Genomic DNA, 22,075 nt, shown 5'->3' with positions numbered 1-22,075 from the left:
TATTGTTTCAGTCCGTCTGCTCTTTCGCCGCTTTTAACAAAGTTGTGTAAACATTGTTTGTGACGGTGTGATAATAAAACTGTTTATTTGCGATACAGGTAAAAAGCGTGACGATCCGATAAAACGTTTATGCGATTAAAGTTTTTATTCGCTTCATGTTAACTCTGTAGGTAATAGCCTATTAAGAGTAAGTGATTAACCTAGGTTAACAATTTCACCTCCCTTTGGTGGGATCTAGTTCCACCTCTGACATTAAGCAGTAGGTATTTTAATATCACTTGTTTCACCGGTGCAGCAGAACACCGGGAGGAAGCGTGCCTGCCTCAGAATTTTCCATGGTGTTCTAAAAAGCGTCTGAGACTTCAGACGCCTTTTAGAACTAAACACTAAACACACCAATACGCACTTGGCCAGCGTGAAGGAGATGGGCCTAAACCAGGGGCGTAGCTTCCGCCGTCACGTCCACAATGTCACTTAATATCGCGCTTCCCGGTAAAAAATAAATGCAAAAACTGTCATACGTGTTTAGAGATAGAGATTTTACTTCAGAAATGACAAAAGTAAAAAAAATTACCTGAGGACTTCGATTGGGCAGAAACGGCTATAAGACTTGTCACTATTGTCTTAAGGTAGAGGCAGATATTCTATAAAAAGTGAAAACGTCTTCAGCTATATTATATGATTAAATGAATCAATTTTCCGAAAAAAAGGAAGAAAAGTTTATATTTAATTCGAATGGTTTGGCTAACTCAATTTCTAAGAGGAAAAACCCCGGACACTTTCAGAGCTATACTCACAATATAAGTGATATCTTATCATGAACATCTAGACTCTAGTCTCCATGCCCTAGATTAACCAACCTCAGGCAATGAGCGTTGAAACGAGCTGGGTTCAGTTAAACCGCGCCCTACGCGCTCAGGCCTCCGCAAACAAACCCGATCCATTACAGCCCAATTTAGCCTTGAAATTGGACCTATAAAATTACCACTGACGACCGCACGGATAAATAAATGATAAAAGCATTATATTTACTCGTTCGTTTTTAACTAACGGTTGCTTGAAATTGTGCCCGCGTTGATACATTTCGTTTATTTCCATGAATTAAAAATTCAAATATACATTTATAGCTCCAGATAGATAGCAATATGAAAAACGACGGGAAAAATTAAGAAAGTGACTTGTCAAGGTTATATGTTTATAGAAAATCAAGGCAGATGAAATGAAATACACAAAAAATATAGTAATTAGTGGATTAATTTTTTTTATAAGTGTAGGTAAACAACTATGAAACATTACACGAAATTCCTTCTTTTTACTGAGGACTCCTTCGTTTTCAAATTACAATGAACATTGTGAAGTATAACTGCTGAAAATGTTCGGAAATTGGAGCAAGACGTGCGTAATGAACATATTTTTAAAGATCTAGCTTGCAAATACCCCGAGGTATTTCGTGCAGAGTAGCAGATAAAAGTTTTTATACAATAAAAAAATTAGAAAGTTATAAGCGCATGGAGTAGGGAGGGACCAATACTATGAAAACATCGTAATTAACTAATAGAAGCTTTCACCACTAGACCACACTTACCCACGTACCATTAACCATACCACACACTCTGCATTTATTTTCGTGGTTACATTTTACGTGGTTACATTTTACGCCGCAGCAACAGCAAAATCCTGGACTCATGTTTGCGCATGTCAATTCTAGCAGCCCCCGCATGTCTAAAAACGTAAAGTGTATACTCAGTATGCACTGTATGTTATCGCAAATTTATGACGCTACTGAAGTACTGAAAAAATTGCACTGCATACCTCCTCATTTACAGGCTCGTATTAATAAACGGACATCAAGCTAAGCACAGGTTTGGTCCTAAGTAATATGTACTTAGTTAGGACCGAACCTGTGATTAGCTTGATGTTTTATTAATATAGGTAAGTTTAAGATTTGCCTGGTATCAGTCGAGTATTGCCAAATGAAATGATTCTTATTTTAAAGATAATGGGTTGCACACTATTCATAACCAGCAGTGATAGCCTAGTGGCTAGGACTTCGGCCTCACTTTCGGGGGGCCGAGTTCGAAACCCAGCAATTTTCATAGTTCTTGCGTTTTATGCAATTATACTATCTCTTGCTTCTGTGGTGAGGGATCCTGCTTGCCTGAGAGTTCTTTATAATGTTCTCAAATCCGTTTGGACTGATCTGTACTGGGCCAGCGTTGTGGACGGCCGACAACGTGTCCTGTAATGGGTTGATATGATGAAAGTTTTATCACGTGAGGGGGCTGTGGAGTTGTCACTAGCCAAACAAAATGGTTTTCTATGGCATATGTGCACTTTTAGTAACGGTTCAAAGAATACTTATTACAGAAAAACAAAATATTGCACAAAAAAATTTGTTAACATAAAAATTTATAATAAAAAATAGTAATTCTACATTGATAATGTGTTATTCCTAAACCATAATCTCGTCGAAGTAATTAAAGGGAATAATTTGCTAATGAGGAAGATGGGTAAGGGAGCATAAATCTTCCCTTAACGTCTCTGATCAGCAGGGAAGATTATGCTGTACTTCCGGAGGTTAAACTGCACCATGAACATTGAGATATTAGATTTAGATTTATTCCAACTTAGAAAACCCGGTGCCTGGTTTTTACAACCAGAACCAGGTATTTTCAGAGAAATCTTGTAGGTATTTTTTTATATCCAGCAAAAATATGTTGAATCTGGTTTTCGAGAAGATCGAGGTCTTCAAACGTAATATGAACAACGACATATATTTATTTACATTTTAGCCGGTGATTTTAAAATCGATGATTTCCGTCTTACGTGCTAATAAAAGATTAGTGCCTGTGAATAAATAAAATCATTTTAATATTTCATGTCAATAAAGCTCTATTTTGCAACACCGAATTGACGTGTTTAAGAACTTTCAGGAGTAGAATCTTTTGTGTTATTTAAAGTGAGATTCTGAAGAAAGAAAATAGAATTTAGTGTAAGTTGTATTGATCTTAGGATCAATGATTTCAGTATTAAACGCTCTCAAAAGATAAGTTATTTACTCTCTTTCAATAAATAAAATCACTTGGAAATTTTATGTCTATAAGCTCTTTTTTGCGACACTGAATGGACGTATTTAGGAATTTTCAGGCGTAGAATCTTTTGTGTTATTTAAAGTGAGATTCTGTAAGTTGTATTGATCTTAGGATCAATGATTTCAGAATTTAGTGTAAGTTGTATTGATCTTAGGATCAATGATTTCAGTCTTAAACGCTCTCAAAAGATAAATTATTAACTCTCTTTCAATAAATAAAATCACTTGGAAATTTTATGTCTATAAGCTCTTTTTTGCGACACTGAATGGACGTATTTAGGAATTTTAAGGCGTAGAATCTTTTGTGTGATTTAAAGTGGTAATAACTCGAAAGAACGAAAATAGGTTTTTATGAGGGCGTTTAACAACTGAAGCGTGAAGATATAATGCTCCGAGTTGAAATCGTAAAACTAGGCAACCGACCTAATATACAGTTGGTTTTCTCTTCACGTAGGCTATAGAAATGACACTAATATATTTTTTAACAAGCTAGGTGGTAATAAAATTCATATATCAAACTATAGTCATGTTGAAGTATCCTCGAGACGGTAATTGACTATGTTATTTATGTTTCGGGTTGTTTATGTTTGGAATTAATTGTAAAGAGGTAAAACCTTCGTATGTTAGGTAAAAGCTATTCTAATTCACAAATTCCGATTCTGTTCGTCCTCTAAGATCGGGTCTGAGTCTCGAAACGAATGACCAAGGTCTCATGATAAAATTCAAAAAATATATATAATTCGAAATTATGTGGTGGCGGCAATCTCGGACCAATTTTCACCGAATATAGCTAAGAAATACCCGATTAATTCGCCTTTCTAACAAAAAAAACCACACGCACAGCTAGATACACACAAGCACGCGCGCGCGCACTCACACACACACACACACACACACACACACACACACAAATTCAAACGTATACCACTTTCGATTTTGCTTCGGAGGTTAAAAATAACATTGCAACTGTGACTACTCGATCGGTATAGTTAGGTCTAATTTTCGAAAAAGTTAGCTTGTATCCTAGAGACGAAAATATATTTTTCATTCCCGGGAAATAAACCGACAAAAACGCGGAAGAAGTCGTGGGCGACAGCTCGTTCTATGTAAACACACTCTGAATTGGAAACTTGTCCTTTTTTAAGTTAGTAAACAAAGTAAATAGACATAATTAAATAGAGTACATACTTGCCACGATTAACATACTCGTATATTACGAAGTAAATCGTTATATTACAGCAATTTGCCTCCATTATCTTGTACAAAGGGTTCAAACGAGAGACTAATAGACGTTCTTTCGTGACTGAACTCACCAGTTATGTCGTGCGGGGGGCTGTTAACTCCTTTATTGATACGTGTCACGGTAGTATGACACGGGCTCCTCAGAATATTCAACCCGTAGCGTAGGTATAAATTATTTATGTTTGTTCAGTTAGTTATTTTAGGGTCTCATATTAGTTTATTTGGTTTTTAAACCCCGACGCAATAACGACGGGGTGTCATAAGTTAGATGTGTCTGGGTATCATATGATAGGGTCTGGCTGGTAGAATACTATACACTGAGACCAACTTCAAATTCAAGATGGGCGCCACAACAATACGGCGAATTTTTCGCACACTTTATTTTTCTCGACTTCCACAATATGGGTATCAAATGAAGGGGCTTGACTAATAGAATAATGTACGCTTTATTTTAAATCGGGGGTTTTATAAATTACTTATGCATATAAATACTATTGTTAGTGAGTTACAATAACAACATTAATTCAATAGATATTTGAATAAAAGTTTCAGTCATTTACTGTATCCCTATATCCCAACTAATGTTATAAACGTAAAAGATTTGTAGCTATAGCAGAATCACGGGTTAGCTCTTTACCATAGGATCTATGCCTATTTCCTGGATAAAAATTACATTTGCTCAACTTCTGCTTGCGCCGCTCCACATAGTCATTTGGTCGCCCCGGGCCATGACCCTTTTGCCTGGCCTGGCCTTAAAAAGCTCATACTCACTCAGCGGGCGATGGAAACAGCCTTTGATTTAATGTGTTACTAATTTTTAGCTAACTTTAAAAGAAAACAAAAACTTATTAAAGTTATAATTTAAAAAAAAATATGGATTCGACCATTTACAGAAAATAAAAACATTTAATAATATAAATTAAAAATTCTAAATTCATAATTTTTTTTTTCATATCTACCTACCTACCGGCGCTTATGAAGCGTTCATACATATATGTTACCATTATTGTAAGGTGATGAGGATAAATACAAATCTAGGAGTGTTCAAAACGGACCCTCATGTTTGTTGAAAATCGGTCTAAGATGACTGCCGCCACAAAATGGCGGAGAGCATATTTGGGTTTTGAAATTTTAATTTTATCCTTACTATTTTTTAATAGAATTTTTCTATAAGCTTAAGCTTTATATTATCTCAAAGATTTCCTCTGGCAACAGTAAATAGACTAGTGATAGATAGTTACTTAGTGACTAAACTCCCAGGAGGCTACGGATTAACTTCCCATTTGGCCGCTGCTTTAATTCTTAGCTGAAATTTTGTTGGATTTTCACACCTACAGTTTCTAGTTTAGATATTACGTTCGAAAAAGTTTGTTTTACCAGAAATTCTTAATACTATTTTGAATAAACCTATCGTACGCGTACCCAAATACACGCGTAACTTCAAAGTAGGTCTAAAAATGATTTTTATTTCTGTTCCTTTTGTTATTTTATTTAATTTGTTTGCTCGAACGTGCAATCCATACCCGCACGCAAATCGGCCAAATAAGGCGCTAAAAGCGGTGGGCATATTAATAATGCAACAAATTGAGAACCTTCCTTTTTCGAGTCGGTTGAAAAACAAAGTTGCCAACGTGCTATACTCGGACATACAGCCCTCTGGTTATTTCAACCAGGGATTTTTCTAATTAAGCTAAAATACTTTTCCTGGCAGTTTGAAAAAATATGGCTAGCTGCGAGTGGTCGTAAAAAAATACTCTCGGCATATAATGAGGTATAGGTATTTAGTAGGTATAATGGATAAATTACTATATTTATTCGGTTTAGAATACCAATAAGGTTCGCGATATACACGTAGCTCTCTCCGTTCGGCAGATAATCTTATTTTAAAGATACCTCCTCATACTACTTCATTCTATTACAATTCTTCCTCAATTGAAGCTGTTCGATAATCAGTCTAGACTCTAGACCCATTTTCAAACAGCTACTTGAAAACACTTTTTACCACCATAATAGTATGTGTATTTATTTATCATTTCCATTTCATTTTATCTGACTTTTTCCCCTTTTACAGCTTGTTTTTAAACAGTCTCTTTTTCATTGTTATCTATTTATTTTTTCTAGCTTTTTTATGGCATAAAAGTGTATATTGTTTGTATTACAAGTATATTCTTTTAATTTTTTATATTATATGTGTACGAATATGAATACAGTATATTTTATTTTATTCAGTTTTATTTATCTATTTTTGTAATTTATGTTTATTATCTAAATATTATTTTGTATAACCAACACGAACCCTTCTTCTTAACTTCATGTCCTTTGGTCGGTTGCCTGGTAGAGATTTTAAGCGATTTACTTTCTTTCTTCCAATTGTGCTATTTTATTGCTTTGTAAATGGTGTACAATAATGTGTATTTGATTTGATACACCTCACTCATAATGTAACTGGATTTTGATGACTAAAGAATTTTACCGTGCCAATAACCAAAATATCTTACCATTGCATTTGCCAAGATGAAGAAAGTATCTGATGGCTACTAAATACACCAAGATAATAATAACTATCTTTGATCAGTCTGAGATAGAAGACTGAAGTGTATCGCAAATGCATCCGTATTGATTTCTAAATACCAATACCCATATCCATATACCAAATAGTAAATACCCATCGACATAATTTCATGAGCGTTCACTAAATATAATTTTAATTATTTATCATGAAAATAAAATTAAAATTATCAATAAATTAAACTAAAATTATTATCAGATTTCTAGTTAATTAATTTTGTGAAATATGTAGTACATATCAAGTTATAGTTATCCAAAATTTAATAAATGTTACACGATTACTGTAATAAAGGTAGTTTTTCTTTAACTCTTGTGTAACTTTTCCTTCTAGAGTATAACTGCTATACAAGCGGTAACATAATAATCCATTTATAATATAGACAGACGAATATTCAGAAGTTTATATAGACATAAAAGTATAAGAATTCATAGTTTGACTAACGACATAAAACTGAAAAATTTAGTTGAAAATACTGAAATTGGTTGGTATAGTCAAATTTAGCAAAACATTATTATAACGCCTTCTGCTACTGACAAAGCGGTTACCCGAACTTGTTAACTACACCTGCTCACTCTTCCTTTTAACGGTTTTAATATTGTTATTAAAATGAGTTTGTAATATACAACGTGTACCTAACCGAATTGCGAAATACTGTTGAAGGGTCCATAGGTATATTTCATTAGGTATATATATTTTTTTTCATACAGATTAATTCAAAACAAGTGTTTACTTATGACAGCCCAGTTTTAGATATTATTTCGGTTTTCATGTTGGGGGTTTCCGTGGTTCGATGTCCGGTAGGAGTAATTTCTGAATATATAATTTCTGAATTTTCTCTGGTCTAGTCTGGTGGGAACCTTCTGTCTTGGCTAGTGTACTACTACCATTCTCCCAAGCCCACGCTGGACGAATGATTATTTTTGATTTAAGATTTTAAGTCATTCAGGTTCTCATATAAAATTGGTGAAGTTATATTTGAAGGAGTGACATTGGAAGGAGAAGAACGAAACTCGTCTGTTCACAATAGCATAATACTTGGAATCAGAGCGACAGTTTGTAATGTGATTTATAGAAGGTTGGCAAAACTCATCACCATTTTCGTAAATGCGTCAGTACCTAACAAAGTCAGTAATGAGGAAGGGAGGTTTTGCAGTTATGTAAGGGAGGTCTTGCAGTTATGTAACGCAGGTTTTGCAGTTATTGAGTAGCGCAAAATGATCGCTTTACTATCGCTGGCCGTATTACTTCGTCCACGTACTTAGCCACTATTATGCAGCGTTATTCTCGCGATACAGCATCACCAAAATTGTGTACTACACCACATTCATCGATATTCGATAACCCTGATCTTTGAATCGATGTCGTACGAATCCATCGCGCATTTCCATCGATCCAGCGATTCTGAATCGATTGCATTGCTAATGAATCGTCTTCTCCTTACACAAACAGTATACTTTCAAGCATTGCAGGTTAAAGCCAGGTAACGCTGAATTTAATCTTATATTTTTTTATGTTTGTAGGCGACAATGGTATTGTAATTCATTATTATCCTTAGAACAGCCGTAATGAAGAAATGTTGGATTTTTTAAATTGTAATTTGCATTCATTGTTATTATCAAAGCAGCGTCGCTTTACAAGGTTCTTCTTTCTCTTTTTTTATAAAGTCTTGTCATTGTAACGGAAGCTTTGAAATATCTGACTTATGAAAGAAAATATAAAGAAACTGGACTACTATAGCATAATGATTCATGAAATATTTATTTATAAAATACCTTCTGAAGTTTAATTGTATAACGTCACCTTTTTTCTATTAACCCTCGACGCAAAAAGAGGGGTATGAAGGAATGAATACACTTGTACAAAATATAAATGAAAACAGTATCTTAGAGATTACAATTAGGTTATTGCTATAAAGCGATCAATTTCAGTCTACCAAACTGTGTGTAAAGACAGGTACTATAAGTTTGTGAGTCTATATATTATGTACCGACTTGTTGATCCTCTATACTCGCGGTTATTTAATATTATTAGTACAAATATGGCATAACTCAGAAGCAAGCTATATTGCAGTTGATTGCATGTTCCGACTTCTGATCATGATAGGTAATAAAAACAAAACTTTGAAATCATTACGGTCGTCTATCATCATTATGAATCCCGTCCACTGAACCTCGATTTACGCTAAGTGTAAAACTTTCTTCTTTAATAGATTTTTAATGCTCAATGCTCAGAACGTAATATAAGTATTTAATTGAGAAATATTATGGTATGTTCTTGTGTCTCAGTAATGTACTATAATATGTTTGATAAAAGAGCTTAAATAACTCGACTAGTCATCACATAATAGTAAGCATTACCTTAGCTAGCTTTTATAACAGTGGGCTAAGCTCTATAAGAGAGGAGTCTTGTGCTGATCAGTGCGAGATAAATCTAGCTAATGATGATGCTGCTTACATCTTTGTACTCATAATTTAATTCAAAAGAAGAAAACACATGTGCATTGGATTGTAGTGTATTGGATACTTCAGCATTCACTTTGAGGTGTGCCATCTGCATTCACAAAGCCGTCACAAAGACCCCGAGCTCGATGTTTACTCCAGCAAATTCAAATGGGTGGACGTCGAACATTGCTTTGCTCTATAGCTCTGTTATGAAGCTTGCTGGATGATGTAACTGCGTTGGGTCGACATCTGGTCAGCATTGAAATCGTTGTAGTCAGCCTGCTTAAACGGATTTTACTTAAGTACGTAGTAAAACCAGACATCAATTTAGATTTCTACCATTACCTACATGAATTCTTATAGAAAACTTTCGCAGTCTGGTGTTTTGATATTTGCAAAATTGTTTTTGATTGTGTGGTGAGAAATGTGAAACCAATTTTATCGTCTGTTTTCGACTGAGCGCCAAATCTAGCTAGAAATTGTGCAAAGGTTTTCAAAAATGTTAGAGGATTAAAAAAATATTAGAATTTGGATAACATTACTCTCGCACTTTTTTTTTATTAATTTAAGCACTATGGTGTTAACACCGTGATTAGGAATAAAGTTTCTTACAAATGTAATCTCTAATTTCTTATCAGTAATATCGAGTTTAGAGAGTTTAATTTCGGTTTCGCTTTTTGTGTTTTCAAGTTCCTCGTTTCTCATAATTTAAAGCATAAGCTTTTTTATTATTATACCTGTCTATCCAAAGGATAGTGTTTGTTTTATTGATTGCACTGAGTTTCGTAATATTTACTTACTCTAGCGAGTTTAGCGATGCCAAGATTTTGCTCATTCATCTTATAGTTGTTTTATCAACCCGAGAACCAGATACAAGCAAAGTCTGTAATTATTTAATGCAAAATAAATACCAGATAGCATAAAAATTTGATTATTTTTCTACAGCTTCAACTAGATTGTTTCTTTCAAACATGCAGGTCGTAAAGTCTGTTATTATTTAAAATATGTACCTCTACTATTTCTATTTCAATATCGGTTTATACAGGTTTGAATGTAAGAGTTGCTTAAGAAATTTGCCTGACTCTTACTATAAAATTATAAATGCCAAAGTGTGTTTGTTTGCCCTTCCTTTACCACCAACCAATTAACTCAATTTTTAGCATAGACTTAGTATAATTGAGAGCAACATAAGTTACTTTTTATCTAGGAAAACAAACCAAATCCCGTATTAAACGCGGACGAAGACAGCTTAAAAAAAGAAAAACATGAGCAAACACAGTTTGTTCTAAACAATTTCAATTTGTTCTCAGGTCCGTAGTAGAGGCGACAGATGTACAGTTGAACATGCGTGTTGGAATTCATACGGGGCGGGTGCTTTGCGGCGTGCTTGGTCTTCGGAAATGGCAGTATGACGTGTGGTCCAACGATGTGACGCTTGCCAACAATATGGAGGCCGGAGGCGAACCGGGGTAAGACAATCCCATCCTCGTCGCCACATATAGGACTCCCGGTACCGGGGTTCTATGTTTGGCTTGGTGGCGCACCAGTATCGGGTAATCATCCACTCTCGTCGGCTCCCAAATGACAACCTTCCTACCCGTATGCTCATGACAATGTTGTCATATAGATAAATACACAAACACTGCCATGCCAATTATAATTCTATTTCAAACATATCTCTTGACAAAACTAAGCTGACGAGTCCAAAAGTAGTTACATTTTTTTTACTACGTTAGTGCTAAACGTACTTTTTACTTTGTGCAGTAATTATAACCGTTTTTATACGACCTTCCTGGCGCAATGGTAAGCGCGATTTTAAGTTAGAGGTCCCGGGCTTGATTCCTGGTAATTTGAAATATATAATTTTAGTTTTTCGCTGCTCTGATCTATTGTGAGGTTTAAGTCGCGGCTAGTGCCACGCTGGGTATACGGGTTGGTGATCGCAGTATATGGTAGTACAGAGTAGGCTGCTCACGCTGCGGGATGAGGTGGGGTGGTGACAACTGAATTATGATCTGCCGTCACCCACGGCACCAACCAACAATTAAATCATAATGGGAAAAAACGTACCATTAAGCGATTGAGCGTTCCGGTACGACGTCGCGTAGAATCCGATTAAGGATTCGGGTTTATCATAACCATACGCCCTAACAGGTTAGCCCGCTACCATCTTAGACGGCATCATCAACAAGAGCTAACTTATTATAAAAAAAAACTTATCAATTTTGTTTCGCTTAGCGGTTTGGGTAGAATAGAATTACCACCAATGTAGACTCACCTACTAAATAAACAGAAAACAAAGGATTATTCGAAGAAACCTGGATTTAATTTCAAAAATTTGAATTTCAACACTATGTTTGTCAATCTGCGTCAGTTTGAATGAATAACCCTAGGTTTTAATACTGAACATGCTGTGTTCCGGTCTGAAGGGCGTGGATGCCAGTGTAATGAGTGGTACATGAGGCTTAACAACTACGCCTCAAATTGATGGACACAGGGTGACATGTTGCAGGGCGTGTTCCTTGCATGCTCTGTGAAGGGTTGGTCTGTTTTTCCACTTACCATCAGGTGATTTATCTGCTTGGTCCGTCAATGATTAATATAAAAAAATGCTTGAACATTTTCTCTTTACTTTAATTAAACGTATCTTTTGTGTCTTTAGCCGCGTACACATAACGCAAGCGACACTGGAATGCCTTGGCGGTGCTTACGAGGTGGAGCCTGGACACGGTTCTACCAGGAATGCCTACTTGCGTGACCACTCCATCCAGACCTATTTCATCATCCCTCCACCTCGACGGAGAAAAGTTAGTTTTTATTATTTTCGATAACTTTATTCTAAATCTTTGGGCTGGATGCAAAAGGGCGCTGTTTGACTTGTTGACAATCCCAAATTGGCTTGCAGTTTGGAGTACCTGGGGCACCCAAGAGATGTAATGGAGAGTGTTCTGAAGAGTTGTTTACATTGATACCTCCTTCCCTGTTCTGTGGATGCACCTGAACCGGTCAGAGAACAAAGAGAAGTAGAAATAAATTCCATACTAAAAATCTGGATGCCTGGTATTCTGCTATTATTCGAAATACCAGATAATTTCTACCGCGCACTTGCAAATGGTGGAACAATCTCCCATTTGATGTGTTTCCTCCAAAATACAATCTAGGGCTATTCAGAGGGCGAATAAATAAACTCCTGTTTCTGGGCGGCGGTGATAACTTAACATTCCGCACTGGCTCTTTTGCCCGCAATAAATATAAAATATATTGCTTATACATGCTTGTTAAAAATCTGTTCTTCCTGGGAGCGACCATTGCTTTCAGTAGAAGTCCACCAGTCCGTGTACCGCACTGGGCAAGCGTGGTGGACAAAGCTTCATCCCCTTCTCACTGTGGGAGGAGAATGCCCTGTATTGGGCCGGTAATGGGTTGATATGATGACGTTTCATACATGACGTTCTTAAGATCGTGACATGACCGGATTAGATTTCAGTATGCGGCGTTGCAATTTACAATATTTTATATTGTGATTTCCTATGCATAATAGAAGTCGTGGAGTTCATGATAAATATTTCATATTTTTATTTAAGAGTTTTTACCTGCACTTGAAGGAATTATCAGTATGAATTAGTAATTAAAAATAAATAAAGCAAACCACTCTGTAATGTCTGTATAATTAGTACCTACTAATTATTATTTTTACTTAGGTGTAACTTTTTTTTTTTTTTTTAATCGAGGAAATTGTACTGTACCGTGTAAAGTGGACAACTTATATATTTTACTGCGAAGAACATAGAATATTACCAGTTTAAGTACTTTCAATCTATAATTATAATTTAAAAAGAGAACGATTTAGTAGGATGCGTAGGATAACTTCGTGTTAACCTAAAGCAGGCAAACACAAGTTGTTTTCTTACTCAAAGGAGTGTTCCATTGTTAAACCGTTTTAGCCGGGGTTTTCTGAGCCTGTGTAAGGGATTCTCTCGTTTCATAGCTTAATATAAATAAGCTATGAGATGGTGATAACAAAAAAAAATTTACCCGGCTAAGTTTGTTGTGGGCTCTTCTTAGACCAGGGCGCGTTTGGAACCCTCGTAGCTTTAGGTTTAAGTTGGCGAACGAAGTTACCACCATCCCCTTACAATTATGTAAACATATATGTATGAACGCTACATAAGTGCCTGTGATAGGCCTACATGAATAAAGACATTTTGAATTGGAATTTGGTACTGACTGTACCTGTTCACGTTTCTCTGATGATAGAATTGGCATAAATTTTACTATATGCCACTAATAAAAATAATGTGTTTTCAGATGTGCCTATCAGCTGGAGGAATCGGTTCATCATCGCGTCGTAAGCTGTCCTTCAAAAACGTATCCAACGTGGTCGTCCAACTGCTACATTCAATAAAGTTCAACGTGGATGTGCCATTTTCAAACATGGCTGCCTCGCCACAGGAACTTAAGGCAAACGCTGCTAGAAAGGTAACATTATAAAAACCTATGTAATACCAATTTATTTTAAGAGCTACAGGAATATATTATTTTGTATTATTCTATAATAAGTATAATATTTTGAATTTAAAACCGTAAAAGTTTTCTTTGCACTTTACGTTATAAAAACCGTCTCGCACTTTACTGGACACGCTAAACAATACGAGGTCGTCGTCCATTTTTTCTTTCTCCAGATGTTTTCAATCGAGTGATAATAATTCTTTTTTCGGTGAACCGCACTTTTATATTAAACTTCAAAGGTAAGTCTGTTTCTTGTACTCGATTTACATTGTGTTGTGTATGTTTATGCTATTGTATACTCTCTCTATCTCTTAAATAGTTTATGTATTTAATATTTTAATGAAATCCATAATATTGTTAGTGAATTTAATGTCCTAAGTGTATGAAATTATATTTTAAAATTAATATTTTGTTATTAAGCTGATCTTTATTTACCACTCCATACAAAAGTGGTTGTTTGACTACTCATTTGTGAGCTAAACAAGTAAAACGTGAGCATCGTGCTTCGTATTTAGTCACATACGAATCAACAGCATGACGCCTACCTGTTACGGAGCAGCTAAATCGTAACGAGCAGTAAAAATATAAATAACACGAGGAAACACATGAAAGCTCGCTTTAGGTCGACCTTCTTTCGTTGACGTCGCGTCGGTCGCGCAGGTATATCTGTCGCAGCGGAAACACAACAATATTCCGATTCTTCCTATGAAGGTTGCCTGCAAGAGATTACTCATGCGTCACGCGCCCTTTTCGCATTTTTTTCGAAAGGTGAATTTTTTGTTTGGTATTTAGACTAATTTAATATTTTTTTTGCAATGAATTCTTCTTTGCTGCTTGTATGGAAGTTCAAAATTATAAGTTATTAGATATGTCGATTACGTGACTATCTGAAATAAGCATCTGTATTGATACACGCGGAGGTGCAACAGTGCTTATAATCTTACCTTTAGCCAAGATTTGCTCGCTCGAAATTGAGGAGTCGTTTTCGAGTATGGAAATACTTGAATATCGGAGTAAACTGGATATAACGTAGGTATATTGTGTTAAAACTCAAACTTGCCTACAATTCTTTAGGTCGGGCTAATGTCAGAACATTAGTAGAACAAAAAGCAGAAGTACACGATTTGCTACTCTAAAATGAGACATTGGGTCAATTTTACTTTGACATACAGTGTTTATACTCGACTCGTCGATTGCGAGCGATTGAGTTCCTAAAGATTGTATTTGACCGGCTGACCTAAGATCGTGCGTTTGTTTAATAATTGACGGACCAAGCAGATGCCCCACCTAATGATGAGTGGAAATCTATCGTCAGTAAACAGAGCAAGACTTCGTAGGGTATGCGATGGACACGTCCTGCAAATCGCCGCACTGTGTCCATCAGTCTAAGGCCGTAGGTATTAAACCTGCGATTACACCGGCACCGACACTGTTATTGAAACGCGACTGTCGCGACGCAATAAAGGAGGACGACTTAATACTATTCAGAAATAGGAAGCTGAGCCGCGAGCCGCTCTCGAGCAGGCGTGCCTGTACTGTACTCGTTTATGTGAAGTGCGGAGTGTATGTAAGCAGCGGCGTGTGGGACGCTTGGCAGGTGATGGACCTGAAGCGCGCGCTGCACGCGGAGCCAGGCTCGGCGGAGGCGCTGCGGCTGGCGGCGCTGCGCGGCGAGCACGTGAGCGGGCCCGACCCCGCCCCCGCCGCACCGGCCCCCTCCACCGCCCCGCACCACCACACCTTCGACGCGGTCATGCAGCACCACGCCCTGCGCACACACGCAACGGTCCACCGACATACCGCCGTTCTCTGTGCAATGCCTCGCATTTCCTTAACCACGCACTCTGGCTGTCGCTGGCTATACACACACAACCTCTGTCAAACCTTGTTCAGTCAAAATACCATCTCTACTTTTAATATCCTCAAGGCAATTTGTGAATTTATAATTTTACTAGGCTACGGCCGTTAGATACGCTAGATAAGCTGCCGTGTAAAAACCGATCAGGCGGTTCAATAAATCTGCCATTATAACCTTACCCTTACTATTGAAGACTGCATCATCATTTAATACTTGGTGAGATTGTAGTCTAGGGCACTAAACTAAAGTTTGTAAAAATGCGAGCGATGTATACAAAACTGCAGCAAAATGTTTGTTGTTCAGTCTGCGTTTAATACAATTCAAATAATATATTGTATAGCCAGGCTCAGATCACCCAATATGGCAGGTTATAATTAAAATTTAACCTGTTTCGAATTTCATGAGTTTAAGGGTTCCGTAGTTAATCAAGAGGAGACTTACTAATTTGTGACTACATGTACCTTTTTATATCTATTGGAAATGCTGCAGAAGTATTTGTTTGTTACGGGAGGTTATCTGGGACTCACTGGCCAAGTATATACTGGCCCATACGCCCCTGTGACTAAGATGAGAACCTCAGCTGGCTGAGATAGAAATCGGGAATCTCGTAGACGCTGTCAAAAATTGTAAATATAGTGTTCTAATTGTAAGTCATTGTCATTTTATCATCCGGGTCGTAAAGGACGATTTTTAAGAAAGGGGCTAACTGTTGTTGTTTTGAACGATGAGAACTTTTCTTTTTTGACCTAATAATTACGGAACCCTTCCTTAAGTGTGTTTGACACGAACTTAAACAGTTATTTTACTTGTAGCCATGTCGATTGGGATTTTATTTTAAGTGTGGAGTGAAAACAGGCACAATTGAATTAAGCTTTAAAGAATAGTGGAATAGAAAACACGTACACACATTAAACATTGTGAGCAAATACAAATGCAAAGCAAAAAATGTGTATACGTTGGGTATAAGGAGGGAATTAAAATATGGTTGAGGGTTTATCACATCATATTTTCTTATAATGGGACCATATCGCTTCAATGCCCATCTTCTGTAAAATCTGCTTTAAAATTCAATGCAATCGTTTTAATGCGTCTCAGATACCCAACGATAATTTCTATTGATAACCTCGCTTTTATAGTAGATAGTACGATTTCAAGTGTGATTTTCAAACTAAATCTGCCGCTTTTCTGAGTTTTTGAATAAGGTATGCTCTGAAGCTTTCTTACAGCACCCGAAATATTATGCGAGGATTTTTCGCTTCGCACTAAATTATTATTTGACGAATAGATTAAAAAAGCCCTTCACGTTCTTACTGTTGCGTAACTGGATCCCCATAGTTTAAAGTTCGCACAATATGATAGATAATAATATGTGTCATTATTTCATTATATCATTCGAAGGTTTATCGGATAGTACTGGCTAAGTTGCTAGGTTTTATGTTACATATTTTACTTTCTTATATTTTTGGATAGCTGTCCCTTATTTTAGCTAGAATGTTTTTATTCTTTATTTATTCAGTGGCTGAGATTGAAGCTGTAAATGTATACGGATTTATTTTATTGAAATATTTAAGACTCCAGTCCCAATAATTAATATGGAACGTCTGCTCGTTGTTTTTCAGATGTTCCCTTCTTGGACATTAGTTCTACCACAAATACCCGCTGAAACAGTAAGCGCAGAAAGTGTTGTCCTTGTGCATTATTGTTTTCCACCACTCACCAGGTGACACTAAACATCCCATAAAATGATTTAGGAACTTATTTGTGTACACGTGGGTCGCACGGCGCACCTGGCGAATATCCTCGTTCGCTTCGCACCTTTGTTTTATAAGTTCAAATCGATCAGGTGAATTGAAGACGCAAAAGAACAACGCGAGCACTCAAACCTACACCACTCCTTTCTTACTGGGGACTTTCTTTTCTTTCAAAATTGTGAAACTATACTTGATATTGTTTTTATTGAAATTTTGTTTGAGAATAAAGTCAAACGCACCGAAATGTGTTTCACTCGCTATCCCGACTATAGCTACCTAAGCATGGCATGGCATGACCGAAACACTAACTAACCTGCATGGAATTCATTCTAACAACCTAGTCTTAATCTAATTAGAGTTTTGAATATACTATTGTACAAACTGTTTATTATGTAATATTAAAGACAGTAAATTTAATTGTCAAGAGACATACGAATTGCGGAGACCTCTTAAACTTCAGTTTAATGTTACGTTACGTGATTCTTCTTTTAAAAGTCACTTCTTTCTTATTGATGTCTAAATCTGGATGTACTATATTATTTTGCTATTTTAATAATGTGATGCTGCTTCGGATTCCGGAACTTTTATTTCTAAGGTCAGTTCGAAGTATATGTGAAGCATGGAGTCAGCATGCCGTGGGTCCTGACCTCCTAAGTGTTACCGGTCCCTCACAATATCTCTCGATGTGTAACGCAATAACCTTTCACCCCGCGATAAACTCCTCCGTTTAGCGGCAATTAAAAAAATACAAAAGTACCAGTAATTGAACTGTGACTATGTTTATACAGAATAAAGTGACGGAGAAATCTAAGCGGCTGGTGAAAAAGCGTCACTCCTCTGTGTACCATCAGCCCTCGAATCGTGTGAACAAGTTTCTGGCACAAGCGATTGACGCGCGTTCCGTTCACCGAGAAAAAGCGACGCACGTACATCTGCTAACGCTCTGCTTCAAAGATGCTGATAAGGAGGCCCAGGTAAGTTTCGTATAGCGGACTATGTGTTGGTTTGGATGGACTTCTGAGTGTTGAGATCCCTTATAACAGTTATAATAGAGTCACCGAATGTTGGGCGAGCGTGGAGATCGATAGGAGTCAAGTCTCTGAGCTTAACTTCATCGGCGGGAATGTCAACCTAATGGGACCTGTTGTGATGACGGGCTTTTTGTTGATTTTTTACTAGCGATAAGCCCATACGCTTCCGTAACTGAGATGAGACCCACGGCCGTTTGTTAGATTTTCTTGACGCTTTGCAAAAGTTGTACACATGTTTTCTACTTGTGATGCACTGTAATTTTTTCGTTTAGGTCGTAAAAGACGTGTTTGGGTCGTCCTCCTGAGAGGAACGGTGGTTGTTTAGATTTATCTGCCAATAGACACAATGCTAACAAGTATCGGACAGTGTTATCGGGCAGGCCGTAGATATAATAGAGGTAACTTTGAATTAAAATATAAGTAAAATATGCATATATATGACCAAAAGTGAAATAGTCACCTTTTTGTAGATATAATATAATCTTGTGAGACGGGAAATCGCTCACAATTTCTCTTTTTATGTACGTACGCATAAAAAATGTTGTTATGTTTTTACAATCACGGTTCAGCCTCCCTTTTGATGTCGAAGCGCCAAAACTTAATCAATTTAAGCTTTCAAGAGCTTTGAATAGAGTCAATTTGATTTATTGCGTCCTCGAAAATAACGATCTACGGTCAAGCGAATGCATTAGTTAGTTGATATTCAAAAAATGTGCACAGATTTTGTACAATAACATCGATTCGGTGATTCATTTACAGTTTACAGTTTCAATAATTTATTTAACTTGCTCTACGACTACGACTCGCATAGGTACTGTATCCAAATTTACCTTCTAATGTCGCAAATGCAATAGTTGCTAGCTGGAAACAAAACCGGCATAGTGCGAGTCAGATTGGCGCAATGGGTTCCGTGCCATTATCTATAAAGCGGCAAAAATAACATGTCTGCTGTATGGGAGTGTCGATAAATATTTATTTTACTATTTTATAACTATTTTGTAACTGTTCTTATGCGGCAACAGAAACACACCATCTGTGAACATTTCAGCTGTCCAACTATCACGGTTCATATGATACAGCCTGGTGCATACGGGCAGATTTACAGACGGAGTGTTAGTAATAGGATTCTGTTTTATGCTCTGAGTACAGAATCCTAAAAACTTACTTTCGCGCTTATTATTTTAGTACTATTTTAGGGATAAATTTGTATTGTTTATTAGACCTATTTAGATTTTTTTTACCAATTTTCATCAATAATCGTTAGCCATTTCAGCATAAATATATTTCGGCATATTTATTTGAATGAAACCTTATGGTAACTTATCATGCAGCCTAGAAGATGCCTATGTCTTCATTATTGAAGGGTCTCATAATATTCGAATGTAGTGTGAAAAACAAAAGCCAAATCCAATACAAAAATAGATATGAGCAAATAAAGCGCACAACATGTCAACTCCGTAAGGTTGTAAAACCTTATGGAGCAACCTTATTGCATGCCTGGGAGTTATCCATAATGTTCTCAAAAGCGTGTGGAGTTCACCAATCCCAACGGCGCTGGCATGCCTGTCGACGGCGTTAACCCTTTCTTATTACTGACGTAGAAAGGTATTGGATGTGGGAAGCACAGGAAACGAAAGAAAACAGAAAGTAGTACTAAGTTTTTTGTGACAAAGCTCGTTGTAAGTATTACCGGGGAAGTACTACCGCCATGCTTATTTCTGCCGCTAAGCAGCATTGTTGCAATGCTGTGTTGCGGTTTGAAGGGCATTGTTGCTGATGTAATAACAGGCACATCAGGCTTAATAATATAATATAATATACTACGACAATACACACACCGCCATCTAGTCCCATAGTAAGCGTAGCTTGTGTTATGGGTACTAAGATAACTGATGAATATTTTTATGAATAATATACATAAATACTTATAATATACATATAAACACCCAGACACTGAAAAACATTCATATTCATCACACAAACATTTTCCAGTTGTGGGAATCGAACCCACGGCCTTAACACGTACGGCCCAAATTGATGGAAAAAGGGCGGCATGTTGCAGAACGTGGTCCTTGCATGCCCTGTGAAGTATTGCTCTGTTTATAGGCGATTGTTTTCCACTTACCATTAGGTGGGCCCGACAATTATTACTATAAAAAAGCAACTCTTAATTGGATTTTTATATTTTTCCTTCCAGTATAGAGCATCGACAGACGGAGGGTGGGCGGGCTCCCTTAGCGCCGCTTTAGGGGCATTGGTAGCCGCTGGAGCATTGCAAGCCGCGATACTACCGCGCACCACCATCCTCCTACTCCTGTTCGTAACGGCATTTGCCTGGTCCGCTGCGGTTCTAGCGTTAACACTCGCGGCAAGGCTAAGACTCATTCCCTGCGACGTGTCTAGGCCTTTCGCACTGAGGAATGCAATAACAACGTTCACAATTGTACTGGGCTACGCTGTAGGACAGGTTAATGTTGTAAGTAAATTGTATAGTTTAAACAAAAATATGTATTAGTTTAAAGCAACTTTTTTCCTTTTTTTTATTTGACTACGAGTTAGCCCTTGACTGCAAACTTAACTGGTGGTAAGGTATGATGAAGTCTAAGATAGTAGCGGGCTAACCTGTTAGGGAGTGTTCATACCCCTAATCGGTTTCAACGCTACATCGCCCCGGAACACTAAACACACACGTTTAGCGGCACGTCTTTGTCGGTAGGGTAGTAACTAGGAACGACCAAAGCCTCCCACCAGAATAGGCTGCACTTTTACTGCAATTTTACTATACCTACTAAGTAATAATGATGTGGGTGAATAGTGTAATATTTTCTACCTCCGTTTAATTATTCGATCGCGCGAAAGTTGAGTAAGATTTGTATAAAATCGAAATAGCGCCATCTAGTGACTGCTTCCCGGTATTGTAACTAAACTTATCTATATAAGTAAATGAAGGTAGAAAATCGCACAATAACCACCCACCCAGAGATGCATCGAAGCCACAAATAATACCGATGCCTACATTAACATATAAGCCCGAATGTTTAAAAAAAAAACTAATTAATGTTTGTTGCACAGAATAAATAAAGCTTAAGACGTCTACTTTATTAATAGGAGAAGTTTTCCCGATTTCAGATAACATGTCACGAGGTAAACGTATGCGCGAATCTGACTGATAATATAACAATGGACACCATACGTTCGACATCTGGGGACATTGCTGCGAATCTGTGGAGTAGCTCAGACCACCTAGCTTGTCCGATCCCGTTGTACATAACCCTGGGATGCTGTCTCAGCATGCTAGCAGTGGCTGTGTTTTTGCGATTACCGATATTGGTGAAGGGTATTTTGCTGGCTGTGATGACGACTGGATATGTGGCTGTTATACTGATATACCATAAGCACCTTTTCGATTGCTACGATCTTATGACTGAGTAAGTACCAGTACATCACATCCTGATGTGAATTCTACCACTGTAACGAAGTATATACCTGGAGACAGAAGGGCTCCCTTATTTTTTGCTCATAGTAAATATTGTAACTTGAAGGCATATGGCCATGATGTCTATATACGAGTACATGAGTGTTA

The 22,075-nt window shown here is 37.1% G+C and overlaps 1 protein-coding gene across 2 annotated transcripts in view; it reads left to right on the top strand.

Annotated features, from left to right (window-relative positions):
• LOC120624811 (Ca(2+)/calmodulin-responsive adenylate cyclase-like) overlaps positions 1 to 22,075 on the top strand; it is a 138,392-nt gene that overhangs the window by 107,162 nt on the left and 9,155 nt on the right. Inside the window, exons 8-14 of one of the 2 annotated variants that reach the window (XM_039891564.1) lie at positions 10,654 to 10,812; positions 12,006 to 12,150; positions 13,652 to 13,822; positions 15,450 to 15,638; positions 18,250 to 18,435; positions 20,690 to 20,968; positions 21,622 to 21,920. In XM_039891564.1, the coding sequence (XP_039747498.1) occupies positions 10,654 to 10,812; positions 12,006 to 12,150; positions 13,652 to 13,822; positions 15,450 to 15,638; positions 18,250 to 18,435; positions 20,690 to 20,968; positions 21,622 to 21,920 (1,428 nt within the window). The remainder of the gene's footprint in view (positions 1 to 10,653; positions 10,813 to 12,005; positions 12,151 to 13,651; positions 13,823 to 15,449; positions 15,639 to 18,249; positions 18,436 to 20,689; positions 20,969 to 21,621; positions 21,921 to 22,075) is intronic. The other variant, XM_039891565.1, reaches the window with a different exon arrangement.

The sequence above is a fragment of the Pararge aegeria genome, chromosome 6, assembly GCF_905163445.1.
Source record: "Pararge aegeria chromosome 6, ilParAegt1.1, whole genome shotgun sequence".
Lineage (NCBI taxonomy): Eukaryota > Metazoa > Arthropoda > Insecta > Lepidoptera > Nymphalidae > Pararge > Pararge aegeria.
The sequence above is the reverse complement of the archived record's forward strand: the minus strand, read 5'-3'. Positions and strand labels throughout refer to the sequence as shown.